Source organism: Gossypium hirsutum, chromosome A07 (assembly GCF_007990345.1).
Source record: "Gossypium hirsutum isolate 1008001.06 chromosome A07, Gossypium_hirsutum_v2.1, whole genome shotgun sequence".
In the NCBI taxonomy this organism is placed as follows: domain Eukaryota; kingdom Viridiplantae; phylum Streptophyta; class Magnoliopsida; order Malvales; family Malvaceae; genus Gossypium; species Gossypium hirsutum.
The window spans coordinates 95,957,957-95,979,475 of NC_053430.1; the positions used below are offsets into that span (position 1 = coordinate 95,957,957).

At 32.5% G+C, this 21,519-nt stretch overlaps 4 protein-coding genes across 10 annotated transcripts; 3 read left to right on the top strand and 1 right to left on the bottom strand.

The window, feature by feature from the left end:
* Positions 1-1,414: 1,414 nt before the first annotated feature.
* On the top strand, positions 1,415-7,976 carry LOC107955525 (serine/threonine protein phosphatase 2A regulatory subunit B''alpha). Of its 2 annotated transcripts, XM_016891313.2 has the most exons (12): positions 1,415-2,230; positions 3,167-3,409; positions 3,542-3,647; positions 3,790-3,889; positions 4,056-4,161; positions 4,315-4,405; positions 5,594-5,735; positions 5,999-6,146; positions 6,270-6,379; positions 6,917-7,073; positions 7,154-7,279; positions 7,372-7,976. In XM_016891313.2, the coding sequence occupies exons 1-12, from the start codon at positions 2,063-2,065 to the stop codon at positions 7,510-7,512; spliced, it is 1,638 nt and encodes a 545-aa protein (XP_016746802.1). In that variant the 5' UTR covers positions 1,415-2,062; the 3' UTR covers positions 7,513-7,976. The 2 variants fall into 2 exon arrangements, with proteins under 2 accessions (XP_016746802.1, XP_016746803.1); XM_016891314.2 differs by lacking the exons at positions 1,415-2,230; positions 3,542-3,647 and having other exon boundaries at positions 3,195-3,409.
* Positions 7,977-8,941: 965 nt separating this feature from the next.
* On the top strand, positions 8,942-13,355 carry LOC107955526 (TBC1 domain family member 15). Of its 3 annotated transcripts, none has more exons than XM_016891315.2 (12): positions 8,942-9,344; positions 9,700-9,850; positions 9,940-10,035; positions 10,790-10,893; positions 11,145-11,332; positions 11,710-11,832; positions 11,922-12,010; positions 12,219-12,324; positions 12,420-12,517; positions 12,628-12,882; positions 12,971-13,054; positions 13,141-13,355. In XM_016891315.2, exons 2-12 carry the CDS (start codon positions 9,725-9,727, stop codon positions 13,153-13,155), a joined length of 1,284 nt encoding a protein of 427 aa, XP_016746804.1. In that variant the 5' UTR covers positions 8,942-9,344; positions 9,700-9,724; the 3' UTR covers positions 13,156-13,355. The 3 variants fall into 3 exon arrangements, with proteins under 3 accessions (XP_016746804.1, XP_016746805.1, XP_016746806.1); XM_016891316.2 differs by having other exon boundaries at positions 8,990-9,374; XM_016891317.2 differs by lacking the exon at positions 8,942-9,344 and adding an exon at positions 9,381-9,553.
* A 2,158-nt stretch (positions 13,356-15,513) lies between these two features.
* LOC107955528 (CRIB domain-containing protein RIC7) lies at positions 15,514-16,755 on the top strand. Its single transcript, XM_041116795.1, has 4 exons — positions 15,514-15,636; positions 15,781-15,887; positions 16,005-16,068; positions 16,156-16,755. The coding sequence occupies exons 1-4, from the start codon at positions 15,591-15,593 to the stop codon at positions 16,494-16,496; spliced, it is 558 nt and encodes a 185-aa protein (XP_040972729.1). The 5' UTR covers positions 15,514-15,590; the 3' UTR covers positions 16,497-16,755.
* A 292-nt stretch (positions 16,756-17,047) lies between these two features.
* On the bottom strand, positions 17,048-19,932 carry LOC107955527 (thioredoxin-like fold domain-containing protein MRL7, chloroplastic). Of its 4 annotated transcripts, none has more exons than XM_016891319.2 (6): positions 19,753-19,932; positions 18,445-19,445; positions 17,996-18,080; positions 17,642-17,753; positions 17,432-17,535; positions 17,048-17,308 (listed from the first exon to the last, which is right to left on the bottom strand). In XM_016891319.2, the coding sequence occupies exons 2-5, from the start codon at positions 19,257-19,259 to the stop codon at positions 17,432-17,434; spliced, it is 1,116 nt and encodes a 371-aa protein (XP_016746808.1). In that variant the 5' UTR covers positions 19,260-19,445; positions 19,753-19,932; the 3' UTR covers positions 17,048-17,308. The 4 variants fall into 4 exon arrangements, with proteins under 4 accessions (XP_016746808.1, XP_016746807.1, XP_016746809.1 ...); XM_016891318.2 differs by having other exon boundaries at positions 17,048-17,339; positions 19,753-19,910; XM_016891320.2 differs by having other exon boundaries at positions 17,048-17,339; positions 18,445-19,439; positions 19,753-19,907.
* Between the last annotated feature and the right edge of the window lie 1,587 nt (positions 19,933-21,519).

Here is a 21,519-nt window from a genome sequence, read left to right on the forward strand (position 1 = left end):
AACTTAAGTTTGACCAGCCTATATACTTTTTTATATAATTATTTAAAAATATATAATACATCAAAAATATTAGAAAAATAAATTAAAAATATATATGTATACTTAAGTAATAGTGCAACTTAACAAGAAAATGTCTCTAAAATTATAACAAAATTAATAATAAAACAAGAGTTATACAATATCCAAACAATAACAATAAAATAATATCAATATAATAGTGAAATGATAGTAAAATAGTGAAAAAACAAGAAAATAGCAACAAAACAGTAAAAATAAGAAAATAATAACAAATTTTTATTTTTACAAATTCTGGCCAGGCCGAGCTCAGGCCAAAAAAGCCTTACCTGAGGTTCGACCCATTTCCTAAATGGGCTTTATTTTTTTGCCCAAACTCATTTTTTGTACCTATATTTTTACTCAAATCCTCTCACTTTTCGGGTGAACCTTCGATCTAGCTCATTGATAGATCTATGCCTAATCATTTGTTTTTTAAATTCTTATAAATTTTGAAAATCTTAAATTAAATGTTAAAATTCTCCATTATATTCCAAACTACTAAATAAAATAATTTTCTTTTTTCAAAATTAAATCAAATATTAACATTCATGCTCAAGTTTAGTTCGCGTTATAACTAGAGGTAAACAAAATCTGATTTAATTCAAAAAATTTGATAAAAAATTTAAATTTTATATTAAATAGTTCTAGTTATTCAAATCAATTCAAATAAAAAATTAAAATTTTTAGTTTAACTCGAATATGAATTACACGATTCTAGTTATCCGAAAATCTAAATAAAAAAATAAACTATATCATTTTGATAAATGTTTACCTTTTCTAAAATTAAAAGTTAAAACCATTAAGTTAAAAAGTAAAACTACGTTGTTTTGGTAAATGTTTATTCATTAGGTTAAAAAGTAAAATAATTATATTTTCCATGTAGTTAAATAATCTTTTATTTCGTCTATTAGTTAAATAATCGATCAATATAAATGCGATATTAAATATAAATAATAGGATTCGTTACCTCAAGTCATTTAACTCAAAATTTTTTAATTTAATTCGATTTAATTAAAAAATTTTAAATTGAATTTAATTATTAAAATAAGATACTCAACTAATTTAAAAAATTTTAACTCTCTCGGCTCCATCCCTACTTACACCTAAACATTTCAAACTTCCCAAACAACAAATAAAATAAAATTCTATTTACAACCACGCGTAATCCAAAACAAACAATTGAGAGCCTAAGACACGAACGCCGTTGATACACAGAGAAAAGGAAATCGAACGGCTAAGAGTAATTTGGAAACTAATAAATAATTTGGATAGCCAAACAAAAAACGGATAAGGATTACAGTTGAGATGACCTTTGGTCAAACCAAGTAGACCGTATAAATAAACTATTTTCATTGTTTCACCTACAAAAACAACACTGAAACGCTCCACGCGCTTCGCTGCTTTCTTTCTACCATTTCTCCTCCTCCGCCGCACACAGCGGTTTCTTCTTTCTTTTTTTTTTCCACCATCGCCACTCTCTGTAAGAAAATTCCGATAATAGTAATATTCTTTTGTTTCTTCTTCATCAATATCATTTTTTAAAATAATTCCCGCCAAAACTCATCGTCCCCTTTAGCGTTATACATATATATTAGTCGTGTGTTTCTTTATCGAACAGTAAGTGTTGGGAGGAAAGTGATTTCTAAGTTTGTTACTAGGGAAAACCGGGTTAAAATTTTCTTTCCAGAAGTTTCGAAGAATTTGGTGTTTCGGTTTATTCATAACTTGATGACAGTTAGGGTTTCGGTGAACGGAATGATTTAAGCGGTGGCTTTCTGCTTCCGGTTCGAGGGGGAAAAAAAGAGATTGTGAAGTCTTTTTTCCGTAGCAATTGGAGTGAAGTGTTGTAATTATTTGGGGAACGAATTTTTTTAAATTTTAAAGTTGGAAAATTCTTGGAAGCGAAGTGGCGTTGGTTTCTGTTGACTTTTGTATTTGAAGAACTGAAAAAGTTAGGGGGTTTGGAGTGGTGGAATTGTTTAGCGTGGTTGATAAGGTAGGCGAGATGTCGTTATCTTTAAAAATGGAAATCGATACAGTGGAAGACGTTACTTGTTTGAACCCTGAGCTTTTGCAGCTTCCTGAAGTGTCCCCATTTGCACTAAAAACCACTCCTCTACTTGTCGATGACTTGTTCTCTCAATGGCTTTCACTTCCGGAAACTGGCAATCTGGTACTTTTTTTTAGTTAAACTAATGTTACTGTTTCTTTCTAATTTCTTTTAATAATTTGTATTTAGATTAGTTGGCTGCCTATTTTTACCGTCTAATATTGTTGACTATTGTAATCTGAAAGTTATTTTGTTTTAATTGAAGTTCTCACGAATTAGTAATATGAATTATGGTGTCGTCTTTGAAGCTGACTGGTGATGTAAACCTTATGTGTTATGACCAGTGTGGTTTCCATGAATGGATGGTCATGAACACCGGTTCCAGATAATACCCATATGAAAAAAAAAACTTAAGTTATGAGGAGTAGATGAGTACAATAACTGGTTATTTCAAGGGTAGTAAGTGGGTACAAACTTAGTTGCAACCTAGAACAAGCACCTCTGGCATTTTGACTTGTAGTCATAGAGTAATTTAGTTGGTAGTTTTATAGTAAATGCAAATACTTGATTTGGATCATGTTAATGTCGTCAGTTCTCAGTAAAGGTTATGAAATTCAAGCCTATTGACATGGTATTCTATATACACAAGTATGTCTGCATTCTTTGCATAAGTTGGATGCATTTTGTGGTTGTAATCTTTATATTCAGTGCTAATTATGTTTAGAGTTTGATGCGTTAATTTAACTTGTACTTCAGTTCTTCTCTCCTTTCATTTTGGAGGAAAGGGGGGAGAGGGGGTTGGTAATACTGCATTTATTACCTATAAATTTATGATAGAAATTTGTAAGATTTCGTTATTTCCATTATTCATTTATTTTTTATCAAATGCCTATGATAGGATTAATTTTTACTTTCCTTCTTGACTGAATCTGATTGAAGAGGGGACCAAGACAAGTTTTAGGCCATTTTCCTGTTTGCAATTTTCTATTGCTAACAATTTGTATCTATCAATATTTGGATATTTTTTTCATGCAATGAGCTTTCATTTCTTGAGCACAGGTGAAATCTTTGATCAATGATGCAAAGGCAGGGACTGCAATCAATGCCTGTGCAAACTTTTCTAATGTAAATGCTGTTGGGAGCAACTCATTGCCTTCCATGTTTTCCAGTGTCAATGCACCTCCACTTTCTCCAAGAAGCTCATCGGGTTCTCCTCGCTCATCAAAGCAGAAATCCAGCCCTTCAGCTCTTGGCTCTCCATTGAAATTATTTAGTGATCCAATGCAAGAAGTCATTCCACAGGTTTGTTTGCTCTTGGAAGTTCTCTTTGGGATATTTTTATATTTGAAGCTATTTTAGATTTGTGTTTTTTGGTTTTGCTATCTAAATTTACTAAAATTTAATTATAAAGTTTGTTCTGATAATTGGTTGCAGTTTTATTTTCAAAATGGTCGTCCTCCTACAAAGGAATTGAAAGAACAATCTCTTTCTAAAATTAATCACCTTTTCAATAATCCTCTAAATGGATTGCTAATAGATGGTGAGATATATATTTGACGTTTGTGTGTTCATTTTATAATTGAAGTTGTTTTTTCTCCTTTGCACATTAGCTTCAGTTATTAAGGTTTAAAAAAGTCCCTTCAAAATTGAATGAAGTTAATGTTTTTTCCCTTGCCATGCAGAGTTTAAAACAGTGACAAAGGAAGTTTGCAAGCTACCATCTTTTCTATCTTCCGCGCTTTTTAGAAAGATAGATGTAGACTGCGTGGGAATAGTGACCAGGTATGCACTCTATGCATCTTAATAGATGAATAGATGTTTTATGTGAAAAATAACTCTGACTGCTTAAACAATGTCTTGTGAAAAGTACTGGGTAGATGGCATTGACTGCCTTTTCATCCTATAATTGCTTCTATCATACATTATTAAGTATAACATTTCACTTCAGAGATGCTTTCATTACGTATTGGGTGGATGGCAATATGCTGACAATGGATGTAGCCACTCAAATATTTGAAATTCTTAAGCGGCCAGGCAACAGGCACCTCACTCAGGTTTGTTTTGCACTAACCTCTATTAGGTTTTCTGTTTTTGTTTGCTTTGAAAAAATTGTCTTGATTAACACACTTTCTTCTGTTAAGTAATTTCAAAAGTCTAAACTTTCATGTATTTTATACTTATACTATCATTTGGGATTTGGGATGCAGGTTGACTTCAGACCCATTCTTCGAGAGCTTTTGGCAACCCATCCAGGATTGAAATTCTTGCAAAACACACCTGAATTTCAAGATAGATACGGTATGCATTTCATTAGTTGTGAGTTATTTTAATAATGCCTATTAAGTTGTGAATGTATTTCCTTTTCCCATCTCTTTTCTTTTTTGAAATTATTTGTGCAAAGCTACATTATTTTTGAACATGCAATCTATACTAGCTAGTTTGAATGCAGTTTATCCCATTGATTGATTCGACCTCAAGGATGGTGATGTTGACTGGAGAGCATCATAGGCTGTTAATTTATCAAAAATTGTATGCATAATACACAACAACACAACTAATGTTCTTATAGGCTCCTTGAACCATCTTACTTTAGTGTCCCCCCCCCCCCTTAGAAGAAATTACAATTAAAATTTGGAAGCTTTCTGAATGCTTCAGACTGAAATTGCTAATATAGTTGAAATCTAATTCTAGGCGTTGCCCTTGTGGGGTTGACATGCCCTCTCTCAGAAGCAAATAAATACAGAGGCAGATCGTAGAGGGGTGAAGGCCCCCCCCCCCCGGGCGAAAACTCTGGGAAATTTCATTTCTCCCTTGAAGTTTTTAGAAAATTTTAATTAAGCCCCCAAAATTTCTTGAAAACTCATTTTATTTTTTATTTTTTTGAAGGTTTTAATGAAGCTCTCGTAAAATTTTGGAAATTCTCATTAATCTCTCAAAAAATTTAATTTGACCCCCAATTTTTAATAAAAAAATTCATTAAACTCCTAAAATTTTTGAAAATTTTACTAGGCCCCTTCAAAACTTAGTCCCAAGATCCGCTACTGAATAAATACATCCTGAATTTTGGCTGGCAGACTGAATTCGTTCAATTCTATAATTTCCTGTGGAAATCTCAGCAAAAATTAACTCTTGAACTTCATGATAAAAGTAAAGAACCATAATCCAGGGATTCTATGCGTTTTTTGTACAATTGTGTAATTAAGGGCTAAAAAAAAAAAAGATTTTAAAGATGGGCATTGTTCTGCTTGATTCTTAAGACAACATATCTGCTTCAGGAATTGTTGCAAACTAATTTAAAATTAAGGGAGAAAAAGAGGTTGGCAAGGGGATCATTCTCTTTGCATCATCAAGCTGAAAAATGCTTCAGGAAGAGTTGATACCAAGGATCATTTCGTTCATTTATGTATATTTTTGTTTCCCCAATAACTGGACATTTAATTCTGTTCAACTGATACTGGACTATAAATTTCTATGTTAATGTTTCAGCTGAAACTGTCATATACAGAATCTTTTATCACATGAATAGATCGGGAAATGGCCGTCTTACCCGCAGGGAGCTCAAACGTGGAGAACTGATTTCTGCCATGCAACAAGCAGACGAGGAAGATGACATTAATAAAGTCCTTAGGTTAGAATCCGGGTGAATTTTATATTATTGAAAGCAGCAACATACAAATCCTTACACACCAAACAGTAATTATGTAAACTGAGACTACAATATCTCTCTCTACTTTAGTTGGTTGGTAAAAGCATGGGAAATCTTGCCCTTTTCTCTCCTGAATGGTCAATAAACAATTGAACATTGTGGATAGCTTGGTTTTATTAAATTGTTGTGTCATGCGAATTACTGATGCTGTAAATTATACAACTTCCTTTTTCTTCGTCTTTTAGGTACTTCTCCTATGAGCACTTCTATGTTATATACTGTAAGTTCTGGGAGTTGGACACAGACCATGATTTCTTCATCGACAGAGAAAACCTCATCAGATATGGCAATCATGCCCTTACCTACAGAATCGTTGATAGAATTTTTTCACAAGTTGGTTTGCCCTGGTTCTTGGTTCTCTAAACTTCTGAATCAATTAAATTCTATTTTCAAGTACAATAAACTATTTACTATATATGTTGTGCTCTGGCTATAAATGGATCAATTCCATCTCAGGCTCCTCGGAAGTTTGCTGGTGATGTAGAAGGGAAGATGGGTTATGAAGACTTTGTTTACTTCATGCTCTCAGAGGAGGACAAATCATCTGAACCTAGTCTTGAATATTGGTATGTTTTTTTTGTTTTTACCTTTCATTTTCCAAAATAATTACACCACAGAGCCTTGCTTATTTGAAGTGAGTTGGATTCTTGCCGTCCATACATTTGCTAGTCAAGGGACTCCTTGTTAATCCCTTCCCCTATTCTTAGGTCGACACTAGGAGGTTTTAAGTTATTTTTCCAGTTCGCTTGCAAATTGTCCTTTTCTTCATCATATCAAATTACCTTATTCTTTTGAAAATGCATGTGAAGCTGGAAAACTTTTGAACTTTGATTTAAGATAACAATGTGCATAGTGCAACTGAAAATTCTTTCGGTGCTTTAAGATATCTTAAGCATGGTGGTGTATGGAAAGAATGGTGTATAATACACAATATGTTGTGGTATATTTAAAAGAATAGTAGCATTATTGTCATGCAGTTTGTCTGGCATAAATGGTGCAATACCTCGTATGATACAATCCTTTCTTTTCTGCCTTATATCATCGATTGCTTTTTCTCTGAGTCACTATCCTAGCTTTCCACATCTAATTAGTTATCTTTATAGGTTCAAGTGCATAGATTTGGATGGAAACGGTGTGCTCACTCCAAATGAAATGCAATTTTTCTATGAGGAGCAGCTGCACCGAATGGAATGCTTGGCCCTAGAACCTGTGCTCTTTGAGGACATATTGTGTCAAATAATTGACATGGTTGCACCCGAGGTTGACACTACTTTCTTTCTAATAACTATAATTTCGTTTTACTTGCTTGTTGAATGATTTAACTTGCTGATATTTTGCAGAGAGAAGACTGTATCACATTACAGGACTTGAAAGGGAGCAAACTTTCAGGAAATGTTTTTAACATCCTTTTTAATCTTAATAAGTTTATGGCATTCGAAACCCGTGATCCATTCCTCATTCGGCAGGTTAGTCATTGCACAATTTAGATATTGGGTGCTGAATCAGTGCTAGTTCAGTTCTCCGGGATGAAAATGGCCCTTTTTGTGTGTGTGAGCAGGAACGAGAGGATCCAACTTTGACAGAGTGGGATCGCTTTGCACATAGGGAGTATATCAGGCTTTCAATGGAAGAAGATGTTGAAGATGCCTCAAATGGAAGTGCTGATGTATGGGATGAGTCCCTTGAAGCTCCATTCTAAAATCCCCGAAGCAAGTTTCGTAGGACCCTTTGTCAAACATATTTGAGATGAATGAAGAGTGGCTACATGGAGATACAGCTGATCAGATTATCAGCCAAATAGCATTTTACATGTATATGTCTACCAGCATGCTATATGCTCGCCCTTTTGCAAATTTATGCTGCGCTGACTGAAAACTGAAGTTTGACGCAATGAAAATTGTGCTGCTAGGGAAAGCCAATTGCTTCATTCAAAAAGGGAGGAGGATAATCGATGATCCCTTCCCTGCCCTGCCCTTAACTAAACCATCAGCCACCCTGGGAATCAACTACATTGCTAGTATGGGTCCCCCCGATGGGCTCTTTCCTTTCCTTTCACTGCTGTTTTTTCTTTAATATGCTCTTCTGGGATTCCACAGGAGTTTCAGCATAATGTAAAAGATTATTTGGGAGGAAGAATGTCGAAGACCTATGTTCTTTTTATTATTATTATTTCTATCCTGGTAACGGTGTAGTGTCTTAAATTAACAAAAACACAAAAAGTGCGAAGAACCAGGCCTTAATCTAGTACTAAATTAAGGCCTGGTTCTTCGCATTTTGTGTGTTTTTATTAATTTAAGTGTTTGATATTGTTGTAAGCAATTGTTGTTGGAAGTTAAATGTTTTTCTCAGACATGATTATGGAAAATAAAATAAATTAGTTAATTTATATGATATTTAAATAATTTAATATAATGATACATAAAATATAACTTATATATTTCAAGTAATTAATATAAATTATTTATAAAATTAATAATATATAAAATATTTTTAAAATTTTAACATAATAATAAGTGATATCTAAATAATTTAATATAATTATTCATAAAATATGATTTAATTTAATTTTTTATATATTTTTTAAATAGTTAACATAAAATACAATACTTAAATTCGGTGGATAATTAATTTTTAGCATGATATTAATATATTTTATGTTTGTTTAAAGCCGATCTGATTCGAAATATGAGCTTAAAATTGTCTAACCCTATCCATATTTACAAAAAATTAATTCAAGTTTATTTTAGGTTCACCCATATTATTTTTTAAAAAAATTTATATTATATTATTTTAATATTTAATAAAATTTATATTTTTATTTATTTATTAAAAGTTTTTATACTATATCTTTTAAATTTATTTTAATATTTATATTAGAGTAATATTATATATTTAATATAAATTTATTTTTTTAATGTGTTTTAACTTACATAATATATAAAAATAACATATATAAACTTCAAAACGAACTGAGTTAGACTGAACTTAAATCTTTAATGTTCAAGCTTAAGCCTAAATCATATTTTAAACAAGTTTAATTTTTTTACCTAAAACTCTCTCAGGGTCTTCGGACGAGACAGGGAAGCCTACTTATGAACAGTTACCCAAAAACAAAAGTAAACATTTTCATGTGATTTTATTGGATTTAAAAAAAAAATTGCTTTGTGAGAGAAAAATGAAAAGAAAAGAAAATCGCTATGAAACCTGTCCATTCTCTAAATAGGCCGCTGTCAAAGAAAATGAGAAATTTCCCGCTTTGTCGGATTTAGGACATTGGGAAAAGGAATTCGCAAATCTGTCCATTGACAACTATAATTTACAGCTTAAAAAAAGAACCTTTGATTTTCTTATCTTATTGCGACTAATTTATCTTCCAAATTCTTCGTTGTCTTGTTCCATTATCTGTCTTGTCTCCTATGAGGGGAAAAAGAAAGCAGTTTCGATGAAGGAAATTTCGTAGCATTTTCAACCCCTTGCCACTTGCTTGCAATTAAGTTGGCCTTTTTCTATTTGATTTCTCCACTCTGCAATGTAAGCTTTATAAGCTAATAATGATAACATGTAAAGATTCAATCTTCAGGATTCTCATTAATTCAGAAATTTTATTCTATTTTGTGTTTGTTTTTTTTTTGTATTTTCCTTTATTTTTGGGTTTGGGTCTTTCATGATATTGGGGGTTAGAGAAAGTATATGGTCCAAAATGGGTGATGGGTTGTTTTGAAATTGAGCAATATTTGAAGGTCTAAATCATGAATTCCCCGCTCCCCTGGGTTTAGGGAATGAATCAATGAAACTGATATGACATTTGCATTATTTTTGTCAGCGGCAATGATTTAATGTTTTGTATATTCACAGTTTCTTTGATTTGATTGTGTTTAATGGGCAGTAAATGATTAGAGCGACTTGTTTAGATGGTTGTATTGGCGGCAATAGCAGAGTTATTTGGTGGAAATGCCGGGACAGAGGAATTGGAGGCCTTTTATCCCATAAGACCCGATTGCTTAGCTGATATTCCAAAGACCCGTTTTAGGCCTAGGGTTACCATCTTTTACTCTTCACTTCCCTTAATTTTCATTCCTGTTTATGTTTTGTATGCCTTGCTTTTTAACTACACCTTTATTCTCAGGTTGGGAAAACTCTTAGTGCAAGAAGATGGCATGCTGCATTCTCTGAAGATGGTCATCTTGATATAGAAAAAGTTCTTAGACGGATCCAACGAGGAGTATGCCTTCTTTCGAGTTCTATTTATAGTTATGTTGCTTCGAACACACATATGTATTTGTATGTGCAATTTGAACAAAAAGAACTGATACAAACTGTTGGACATTGAATAAGGAGTATGTTGTAGTATTTAAGATTTTGGGTGGTATGATCATTTGATTAGGTGAGACTTCTAAGAATCATAATTCATAAAATTAAAGTTTTTAATGAAATTTGTTCATTGCAAGATTGCCTTCGGTATTATATTCCTTTCAGTTGGAAAACCTCGGTTGGTTATGGAGAAGGAACTAAATTACTCTTACTGTCATATATTATGCCATATGTCTCAACCAAATTTAGTTGTGTCCGATGATAAAAGAATGTAATGTTAAAGATCATGATTTCTAAACTCATAGTCAGCTCAAACTGCTAACTATAAGGGAACAGAAGTGCAATCTTTATTAATCTCCCCTCTCTTTCCTAATCCTATGACTTACATATTTCCACATGAATGCATATTCATGTGTTTACGGAAACGCATTTTTTGTCTCATTTCTTGATTGTTATTTAACTTGGTGTCTGCTCTGTCATTTTGGAATGGTTAACCATATGTAACAACCATGTAATAGCCAATAACTATTTGTGTTTTTTTATACTGGTGTGGTTTGCATATAATTGTTTAACGTTTATCTATTTTATTTATGTTGAAAGTTAAACAACTCGTATCAGATATTGGGAGTTTATTTTTATTAGCTTTACTTGATTTGTTACGGTAGGGTATTCACCCTTCGATCAAAGGGTTTGTCTGGGAGTTCCTTTTAGGTTGCTTTGATCCTAACAGTACCTTTGATGATCGGAATCAGCTCAGAGAGCAAAGGAGGTAACAACTTAACAGTACCTTTGATGATTGGAAATCGATTTTAGCATCTCATCAAGTATAAAGTATATTCATTTCATGTGTCCTTTCCTTTTTTCACATTTAGTTTAATTGCTCTGGAACTTTTGTGAACCATTCAGTTTTCTTCGTTCACAATGCTTAGCTTCTTTTTTTCCTCCTCTTATCATCAATGATATACTTTTCCTACGTTTGGTTGATCATTGTGACTCAACTTTTCGAGCTAACCATCCCAGGGAAAGGTATGCTATGTGGAAGACTGAATGCCAGAATATGGTGCCGGTCATTGGTAGTGGAAAGTACATTACTAGACCAATTATTACTGACGATGGCCAACCGATAGAAGGTGAAGATTGTCATGTGACAAGTGCTGTTTCAGACAACAAGAAAGTGGCACACTGGATGCTTTTCCTGCATCAAATTGGTATGTACGGTGTATGATTTCATGCTTAACAGATTGGATATTCCATATACTTTTTGTTGATTCTCGAGGTAGTGCTCAACATATTTAGTCCTTTTCTGAGATCAATAAGTTCAGTAGCTGTCCTTTAAGGCTTTAACTACACATGTTTCTTACTTGGTTGTAAGTTCTCCTCTTCGGAATACCATCTTCAAGCATTGTAACATAAATTTCTACCATAAAACCTTATGGATATCCTATGTTGTAAGCTGGTTTAATAGCAAGAAAAATCTGAGATTCCTTTGTAGCTTTTGATCGTCTATGCATCTATCTGAAATTATGATTGTGGCTATGTTTAAATTTCAATGGTCCTTTATGTAATTGACGTATTTGGTCTGTAGGTTTGGATGTTTTTCGAACCGATCGAGCACTTGTGTTCTACGAGGATGAAGCTAATCAAGCAAAACTTTGGGATATTCTTGCTATATATTCATGGGTAGATGATGATATTGGTTATGTTCAAGGTTAGTTGTAGCTGTTAAATTGCATTATTTATTACCAAGCCAGGGTTCTCTCGTTTCCAACATCTTTAGCTTTATTCTTTCACGAGCAGGAATGAATGACATTTGCTCTCCAATGGTAATTCTTCTTGAAAATGAAGCCGATGCATTTTGGTGTTTTGAGCATGCAATGCGCAGACTGGTAAAATGTTTATTTCTTGCAGCATCGTTGATAGAATAATTGGTTCGATGATACACCATCTCTTAGTATTTCATATCCTTGGAATTAGTTCGTAACATTCCCTAATCATTAAATCTCTTTTGCATATAAGCTCATCATTCGATGCTTGGTTTCCATATAATGTTTTATGGTTTTATAGTTGGACCTCTGATTTTGCCCTTTTCAACAGAGGGAAAACTTTAGGTGCAGTACAAGTTCAATAGGTGTGCAATCCCAACTTGGTATACTTTCACAAGTAATTAAAACTGTTGACCCTAAGCTTCATCAACACCTTGGTATGCCTTCCTTTGCCCCCATTATTTTTCTAAATTAGTTCTATTTATTGTTGTACTTAACATCAACTAAAGTCTCAAGATTTTTCATGTGACAGAGGATCTAGATGGTGGGGAGTATTTGTTTGCGTTTCGCATGCTGATGGTACTTTTCCGGAGAGAATTCTCCTTTGTCGATGCCCTGTATCTTTGGGAGGTGAGTGCAAATGAACTCAAATACTTCTAGTTTATAGTCGAAATGTGGTCTATTTTAACATCTAGAAAAGAAAAGCTGTTGTTATATACTAAGACAAAGACCGGTTCCAGGTTATGTGGGCAATGGAATACAACCCTAATATCTTCTTGTTGTACGAGCAACCCGATGCAGCTCTAGATAGCAACAGTACACAAACATTGCATGCAAAGGAGCTAAAACGGTACGGTAAATTTCAAAGAAAAAATCTGCAGAATGGACACACGGATAAAAACTGTGCGCTCTCGGTTTTCCTTGTTGCAAGCGTCCTCGAGACCAAGAATAGGCAGATTCTAAAGGACGCTAAGGGTCTCGATGATGTTGTGACGGTACACTCTCTTCCCATCGTACCTATGCACGTAAATCTCGGGGAGTTTGCATAATTTTTCTGACTATAAAAAGTCTTGTTTTTGGTAGATATTGGGTGAGATTACTGGAAATTTGGATGCTAAGAAAGCATGTCAAAACGCACTGAAGATTCAGGACAAGTACCTGAAAAAGGTGAGGCTTTATTTCTATCAAAAGAACAGTTAGTTTGATGGATACACTGAATATTTATATTTTCGTTTTTTTGTTTTTGCGTGTAGGCTAAGAAATCATAGGTGGAATGTCATCAAACATCAATTTTTGTACTTCAAACATTTTTGTGTCCATTTTTTTCTTCCAATATTTTTGAACTTTTACCTTTCATATATATATGTATGTATGTATATATATAATTTAAAAAATAAATGGAATATTTTTTTCTTGTAATGCTTAATTTAGAGTTCTTTGTATTAATCAATTGATTTAGTGTTTTACATCTTGCCCTGTTGTGCTTGTGTATTCACTAACAAATTTTGCATATTTTTTAATACATTTTTATAAATTTTCATTTTCGAGTATACGTACTATATTTAAGTTTCTCATTAAGTAGGTATCATGAATCAATTGAATATTAATTCAATTGAAAATTAACTAAAAAAAATTATTTAAAAAATAATAAATATTATTACGCGCGTATTTATCTTTTTTTATATAAAATTTATAAACTCAACATAAATCAACGAATGGTGAAATTTAAACTTACATATATTAACTGCTTATTAAAATTTGAAAAAGAAAATTTTCAATATATTAAGTAATAAATATTCTACCGTTATGTGTTTGCGATGCATTAGTAAAACTAATGTTAAAACAAGTTTAATAGAGACTAGTGCAGCGGCGTAGATAGGGGAGAAATGTAAAATTATCCTGTAATCTTTTCAAAATTTTAAAACTTTAGCTCTCCAAAAATGTATGATTCATCTTTGGCCCCTTAAAGCAATTTTTTGGCTTCACCCTGCAGACCATTGCATATAGATGATAAGATTGAATACTCTTAATAGAGTTCATCGTATATTAAAGTGCCGGAGACATTAAATGAACTCTACCTATATAAATATAAGAAGTGATGTTGCTTCAACAAGAAGAGTTAAGGTTTTTCTTATAAATGTTTGTTATGAACAAAATAAGTACATAGCCATAATAGTGCTAAAAGTGAACAAACTTGGACAAAAATATAAATGAGTATTACGTGTGATATATTTCCACTTCTAATTGAATGCAATTTTCGTGACGGGGCTTAATTGATTTTTGATAAAATTTCAGGAGCTTCTTAAACTCTTAAAACCTACTTTATAATATTTATAAGTTGCAATATTTTATTATCTTAAAAAGTCTAGCAAATTATAATTATTGATAATGGTTGTGTTGTAATAACGTAATTTTTGTACTTAAAGTTGTATGTAAAAACATAACTTTATATAAAATTCTAGTGTAAAGCAACACAATATTTTGAAAAGATGTCATGTTAAAAGATAAATCCCAATAAAAATGTATCTCATGAAATTATACATTCATATAATATGTATATATACATGTATATAAAGGACTTCTGTGTTAATTGTTTGACTATTCTCAGTGATTTGTCAAGAGTTCTTTTATTATCTTGTACACATTAAAGCTTTAAAGTTTTTAACACATCTCAAATTTATTATATTGTATTAACATTATTTTTACCTTTCTTTTTTTATTTTTTATTATTTATTTTTCTAACACCAAATTCCAATAGCTTCGATTTTATGATTTAAACCAAAATCCATTTGATTTATACATAAACTAACACTAAAAAAACTAACAGCGACATTTAAGAGTCCAATCCAACTCAACTCCAAATTTAATCATTTAACAAAAAAAAAAAGTTAGAATTAAATTTTTTTTTCAGCAAGATTTTCATCCATTACTTACTTTTTATATATAGAAATGCATGCAAACTTTTTTTTTATATAAATAAAAAAATGGAAAGAAAAAAAAAACCAAAAAATCAACATGTTACTAAATAAGACAATTTGTTAAAAACCCTCCTAAATATCTCTCTTTCTCATTCTCAACCCTAAATTTTGGACAAGTTTTGGTTATTTTAGATTTCACTTCCATTGAACAAACGCAAGTTTTGCTTAAAACAAAACTTTTCCTTCCTAATAAAACACAATTATCAGAAAACAGTCCAACTTTTTTATGCAATATTTTTACTAGTAGTGTTGATTTCCCTCTATTTAAGGTTCGAGAAACAAAATTACTGTTTTTTTTTCCTTTTGGTTTTAAATTTCTTTGTTGTTTCTTAAGAAACATTTTTCATATGCTTTTGCATGCTTCAAACTCATGCATGAATGCTTGTATACATCACACAAAGTTTTGTTCTTTCTATCAAGGTGAGATGTTTTAGCACAAGAAATGTTTCAATGCTAAGAGAAAATTTATATTCTATATCATATACGGTTATACTCATTTCTTTCTTGTATATTTGAAGGATCATATCGATGTTAATATCCAAACATATGACGGATCCGATTATTTAAAAAAAAAAAGATGAAAGAGTTCTCGATGGCATATATTATTATATCTTTGTTGCTAAAAAAGGTTTTTTTTTTTTTTTGTCTGAGTTTTCAGATTCAGATTTGAAGCTTGACTTCAACTCCATATGCTGATTTAGTTTAGATGTCATTAAATCAATAAGATGAAAGGATTGCTAAAAGGTTTTAGATACATTACTCAATTATTTGGTATGTAATTCCATCTTTCTCCTTTTTATGACATTATAAGACATACATGTATGCATGCATGCAAAAGCAGCCATTGGGTTTGTTTGGTTTTAGAGAATGTTGGCTAATAATGGCAGGAAAATGGGGTAAACTTTAATTTTGCAGAAAGTGACAAAGAGCCAGAAATGCAGATTAGTATGCCAACAGACGTAAAGCATGTGGCTCATATAGGATGGGATGGTCCATCAGCTGTAAATTCTACACCCAGCTGGGTAAATGACTAAATTTAACCACCAACTATACTATTACTATGATTAAACCATGCAAACAAGACTAATATTGGGTTACATATCTAACGTTTTGTTTTATTATAATATATATATATACAGATGAATGAGTTCAAAACACCAGCAGGAGGGCTTCAATCAACACCTTTAGCTCAAGCAGGACAAGGTATGGTGGAAGATCCTGTCAAATGACTCTCTCAGGGTAATTTTTTTTATGGCAAAACTAAGGATTGAATCATTTTTTATATTCCAGAGAGGTTGAGCCGAAAAGGTTCGAGGGCTCAAAGTTCTTCAACAAGAGACATGCCCGACCTGCCTAAATCATCAAAGCGCACTTCATCCACTAAAGAAAATGCTTCTTCAACAAAGCAATCGAAGAAGCCTTCCAAGTCGACTAGAAAACCCAAGGATGCAAACCAAACAACCGAGACAACCACAAAAGACCCAAAGAAAAGTAGGCGAAAGAAGGTGAAAGACATGGGTGGTGAAGGAAGCTCTAGGCGGTCCAGAACCACCCAGGAGTCAGATACTCTGTCCGAGGCAGGGTCCCTAATCAGTTGTGATTCAGAGTTTGTAGAAGGGGAGGCTAATTGAAATGGAGAAATTCCTGATTTTCTTTTTATCTGTATGTAAACATATTGGTTGCTAGACCATCTTTTTGCTTTAGTGGAAATCAAGAAGAGTGTCATGAAACTAGTAGGCAAGAAGGAAACAACAAAGCAAGATGGTATAAGGAAGCAGTTGAAGGTAAAAGCTATTATAATTGAGAGAAGAGCTAAAACATGCACTGTTTATATATGAACCAAGTGTATTCTCATCTTCTCATGAAAGAAAAAATACCAAATATTCTTCTTTTTCTCTCCATTTTCTCTTCTTATCTGGTCTCTTTAAAATTGGAATCAAAGCTATAACGATTCCACTCAAAAAAGGGCAAACACCAGAAACACAAAATCCAAATACAAATAACATAAACTATCACAAAGAATTTATTGGTATTTCGTGGGTGCCTTTTTCATACTTTTTTAAATGAACCCAAAGCATCCCTTCAGAAAAAAGATTCACTCTCCCAAGGCAGTGGATCAAAAACTTAGAAATCAAGGAAGAAACAAAAGAAGCCTGTTGCAGGAATACCGATACCATTGTAATTCAGCAAAAATGAGCAAGATTTATAATCTATGGACTTTATTTACAAATTTACTCATCTAAAAGGTGATGGGACTAAAATGCTAAACAAAAATAATTATATTTGGTCTCAGGATAGATGATATATTACTTGTTCATTTTTCCCCAAGTCAACTTCTGATTTTAGCATCGGTGCCCATTGTGTTCATTTTTCCCCAAGTCAACTTCTGATTTTAGCATCGGTGCCCATTGCGTTCAGAAAGGACAATGATTGGGGAAAATCCCTGATCAGAAGGGTTACAAATATCATTATCCCTAAGGAAAAACAGAAGCAAAATAATCAAGAACAAGTCTGAGGAATAAACATGTTCTTAAATGTAGATTTGGAGCGTTTAACACATACAAACCTAATAAGGTCGACATATGGATGCCTCATCAATCCATGAAGGCTTCTTTGCGTTGTAATAGAAATAAGCAATCATTTGGACCAATTCATCAGCCTTGCGAAACTCTGCCAAGACCCTCATTAAATTGTAGCATCAGATATAGGAGTTCAGAGCAATTTGATAGACAAATATTTTGTATAATACTCTTGAAAGAAAAACTGTACAACCAACCTTTCTCTCTGTACATGATCCTGTTTCCGCGTAAAAATAAAAGCTGCGGGCATTCCCTGACTTTAAGAGCATATGCCAGATCTCTCTCGATATTGATATCCAGTTTGACTGCCTGTTTCCAGAAATACTCCAAGGCATCATCATTGGCAGATAAATAATGCAAAACAGCTAAACAAATATTTTGACCTTTCTCTAACAAAGTAGAAATGAAATATGCTTTCTCAAGTGGCTTAATGGAGTACATGAACTGAACCTTATGTGCAACCAAATGCAGAGTTAATTAAGTTTGTGTAGACTAGTTTATATTTTATCGATATAGTATTTTCAGATTAAAGACAAAGCAAAGATTTTTACCCGAGGAGGTAACCGGTCCTTGGAGTTCCAATATACCTGGATCGCCTTCACTAGCTCTTTCAAAGTCTTCCAATTGTGAGTTGCCCTGTAGACAATATCAAATGGATGTTTTTTCCTCATTAACTGGTAGAAATAAAAAAATAAAAATTATCTGTGAAAGAGATACTTGGAAGGCATTCGCCTCTATAATAGGCACAATCATACCAAAACATAACATTATTAATCATTAAAACATTAAACATCATGAATCACAAGGAAGTACAAAAATGCATCTTGAGCACTTAATCGCCTGCACATGCTTGTTGACCACAGGCAAAAAATGCATATATTAACAGTAATTAAATCTTTGATATGCTGTGTCATCTGCCACAAAATTTCCAAAAATTGGAGCAGGAATCATTTGAAAGAGAAACATGGTAACGCAATACAGTTGAGAGGAAAAGAGTTACCTTTTGTATCTCTCAAATACAAGAACAATTAGCGGACTGGGATGGAAAGCAAAGCTCTCCCACTCCAGACAGTTAATCTCCTTTACCCAGCTATCATCAGTCTCTCCTTCCCAGTCAATCTCAAAACCATCTTCACCCACCACATTCTTAACAGCATGCTGCTCAAAGTACTCCGATGCCCTAATTCCCCACCCAATATCTGCGTCCAATGGCCAATCTGGATCATCCTCTTCCACCACCATCTTCTTTCCTCTTTTACCGGCTTCATTATCCTTCTCGTCCTTGTCCTCATCCTCATCTTCACCACTGCTACTGTCACAATCAAACTGATTTTCAAGTCTATCCTTCATCACACTTTCCTTATTTTCAAGAACTTCTGGATTCTGCTGCCGGATTGATTCAAAAGTTCGTTCAAGTGAGTCGCGTATAAAATCTTCAACAGCTACAGCTTCACTTCTACGACCCCGTCTTGGCTTCTTAGGAATGGTTGTTGGGAAGCTTTTATCTGGATTTTCATCTTTGTTATGGGAAACTACAGACTTTTGGTCCCGGTTTCCTGTTTCAGCTTTAGATTTAGGGTTCGAGTCCGGATCAGGATTAGGGTTGGAATCAGATTTTCTTGAAGTAGCAAAGCAAGGGGAAGTTTTTAAAAAACGGCTATGGTGTACGAAGGAGGGCCAGACGTTGCACCAATGACTTAGAGTACTACGAGTAACATCAGAAACAGGCAGCATGTTGCAGGAATTATGATTGTTTTTCACTACACAAAGAGGCGAAAAGGATTTGGGAAAGATACCGATCTGAAAGGATAACATTTTCTCAACAAGTACAAATTCCCTAGCAGATAGGACAGCTCATTTAGCAAAGGACCAGTTTCCCAAAAATTGCTTCTATTTCATGATTCTGTTGACTCTTTTCTAATAATCATAATCAATCATGGAATTCCAAAATACCCAAAAATCCAGCTGAGGTACTATTCTCTTTTGAATAGAAGCCTGTAACTATAAGTAAACGAAATAAGTAATCAGCAGTGGGAAGTTCATCATGTAAATTAATTGCTTAACTTTATTAACCACAGAAATCATCCAGCATGCTTATAAGAAAATCATTTGCTTTCCCATTTCCAGATACAGTAATTCTCTTTCTTTTTCTTTTTTTAATGAACGTCTAAAGCAAATTCAACTTTCCAACGTACCAAAAATAAAAGTGTGAAACTTGAAAGAGTTAGTAGTAATATATAGTTTTTCTTTTCTCTGTTTTCTACTTCGAAAGTTCAGAAATTTTTGGCATGCAAAAATTAAGACTTACCCAGATTTTCTGGAGAGGATTTGTGCTGGGATTTTGATGGATTTGAAGAATTTGAAACGCTCCACAATTCTTCAAACTGAAAAATGGAGAAGAAAGGATGAGCAAAGCAGACCTCACCAGTTAGCTAAGTGCAAAACCCAAAACCTCGCGGCCCTTTTCTTATCCATGTTCAACGGTGCCGTTTTACTTTGCTGTTGGACGCGACTGCTTTTATATTAGGGTTAATTTTATCTGAAGTCCTTAAATAATGATCTAGGTTCTAAATTGGTCCTAAGCTTCAACCTATCATCAGCTTCCACATTAAATGTAGTATATTAAAAAAAGATTAATCATATTTTAAAATATGTTAAAAAATAAAGACATTAATAACAATTTAAGAGGATTCATGATTTTTAAAAACTTAATTGGAAATTTTTTTAAAAAAATAGGGCTAATTTAGAATCTAGACCATACATTGAGGCATCTGATTTAATTAACTCTTTCTATGATTTATTTAAGTTTTAATCCTAAATTTCATCCCTAAATTTTACAAAAATTAAGAAGTTAGTCCATCTACTTTGACTAGTTAAAATTTGATCATCAAATTTTATAAAAATTGAGAAAATAGTTTAGTTAATGGTAAAATAAACCAACTTCTACAGTTGGTTTTTGCTAATTTGTTCCGCATAAATTGTTGAGCTAATGATTTTTTCTATTTTACCAACTTCTCAATTTTTATAAAGTACGAATAAAGGGACTAAGTTTGAGGGATGAAATTCATAAATAGACCTTTATTTTATTTTTCTATTATTGGATTATTTGCAAGTTTAATAACTTATGTTTGCTTAAAATTCTATTTAGGTCATCAAAGTTTTTAAAATTACTATATGGTCATTATCGTTATTGGCTTGTTATGTTATGGTTACTAAGTCATTAAGGGTCAGTTTAGCATTGCTTCTCAAAAGTACTTTTGAGATAAAAGCATTGTTAAACTTTGAACTTTTCAAAAGTGTTTTTGAGATAAAAAAATCTCTGCAAAAGTACTTTTTTTTTGCCAAAAGTAAAAACAAAAAATTTTAACTTTTACTTAAAAGTGTTTCTGAGAAACAATGCTAAATTGATCCTAAGTATCGTTTCCGGTGTGACAACAAACTAATGTGGCAGTGGCATGTTAATATCATCATTCCATGTGAATTTTTTAAGTCAAATTGTGTGGCTAGTCCCTTGCAAATTTATTATTTCTCACACTATTTGTAAAATGCAATAGGTGAAATAATATGAACACACTATTTTCAATGGTATAGTTAAACTAAACAAAGAACTCTCCAATGTCAAAATTTATAGATTTGGTGGAGCCTAAAATTTTTTTTTTAAAAAAAATTGGAGGATCTAATGAGAATGTTTAAAAAAGTTTGGTAAGTCTAATTAAAATTTCTAAAAATTTTAAAAGGTTTAACGAGAAATTTAATTTTTTTTAGAGAACTAACTTTAAAAAAAAATTAAAGATCTATAAAGAATTGTTTAAAATTTCGGTCAATATCGATTGTACTAATACCAATAGTGATAAAAAAAACTATAAATTTACCGAAATAATATTGACTACCTTTTATCTAAAGAGTTATTACATATATTTGGAATTATAGAGTAAAAATTTAAAGATTATAATATACTTTAGATACTTGTACTTTACATAGATTTGGAATTTAGTATCTTTGTTTTTATTTTCGAGGATTTAATCCTTTTAATTTTTTAATTTAAAAATTCACGTCTAATTATTACATTGTTAAA

What these genes read in the sequence shown, in the direction of transcription:
- LOC107955525 (XM_016891313.2), top strand. Translation starts at nt 2,063, where the DNA reads ATGTCGTTATCTTTAAAAATGGAAATCGATACAGTGGAAGACGTTACT. An exon ending in GAACCTAGTCTTGAATATTG is followed by an intron (nt 6,380 to 6,916) that starts GTATGTTTTTTT and finishes TTATCTTTATAG; the next exon opens with GTTCAAGTGCATAGATTTGG. An exon ending in ATCCATTCCTCATTCGGCAG is followed by an intron (nt 7,280 to 7,371) that starts GTTAGTCATTGC and finishes GTGTGTGAGCAG; the next exon opens with GAACGAGAGGATCCAACTTT.
- LOC107955526 (XM_016891315.2), top strand. Translation starts at nt 9,725, where the DNA reads ATGGTTGTATTGGCGGCAATAGCAGAGTTATTTGGTGGAAATGCCGGG. An exon ending in AGCATGCAATGCGCAGACTG is followed by an intron (nt 12,011 to 12,218) that starts GTAAAATGTTTA and finishes CCTTTTCAACAG; the next exon opens with AGGGAAAACTTTAGGTGCAG. An exon ending in ATGCCCTGTATCTTTGGGAG is followed by an intron (nt 12,518 to 12,627) that starts GTGAGTGCAAAT and finishes GACCGGTTCCAG; the next exon opens with GTTATGTGGGCAATGGAATA.
- LOC107955528 (XM_041116795.1), top strand. Translation starts at nt 15,591, where the DNA reads ATGAAAGGATTGCTAAAAGGTTTTAGATACATTACTCAATTATTTG. An exon ending in TAAATTCTACACCCAGCTGG is followed by an intron (nt 15,888 to 16,004) that starts GTAAATGACTAA and finishes ATATATATACAG; the next exon opens with ATGAATGAGTTCAAAACACC. An exon ending in TTTAGCTCAAGCAGGACAAG is followed by an intron (nt 16,069 to 16,155) that starts GTATGGTGGAAG and finishes TTTATATTCCAG; the next exon opens with AGAGGTTGAGCCGAAAAGGT.
- LOC107955527 (XM_016891319.2), bottom strand. Translation starts at nt 19,259, where the DNA reads ATGTTATCCTTTCAGATCGGTATCTTTCCCAAATCCTTTTCGCCTCTT. An exon ending in GTATTTGAGAGATACAAAAG is followed by an intron (nt 18,081 to 18,444) that starts GTAACTCTTTTC and finishes TATTGTCTACAG; the next exon opens with GGCAACTCACAATTGGAAGA. An exon ending in GATCATGTACAGAGAGAAAG is followed by an intron (nt 17,536 to 17,641) that starts GTTGGTTGTACA and finishes GGGTCTTGGCAG; the next exon opens with AGTTTCGCAAGGCTGATGAA.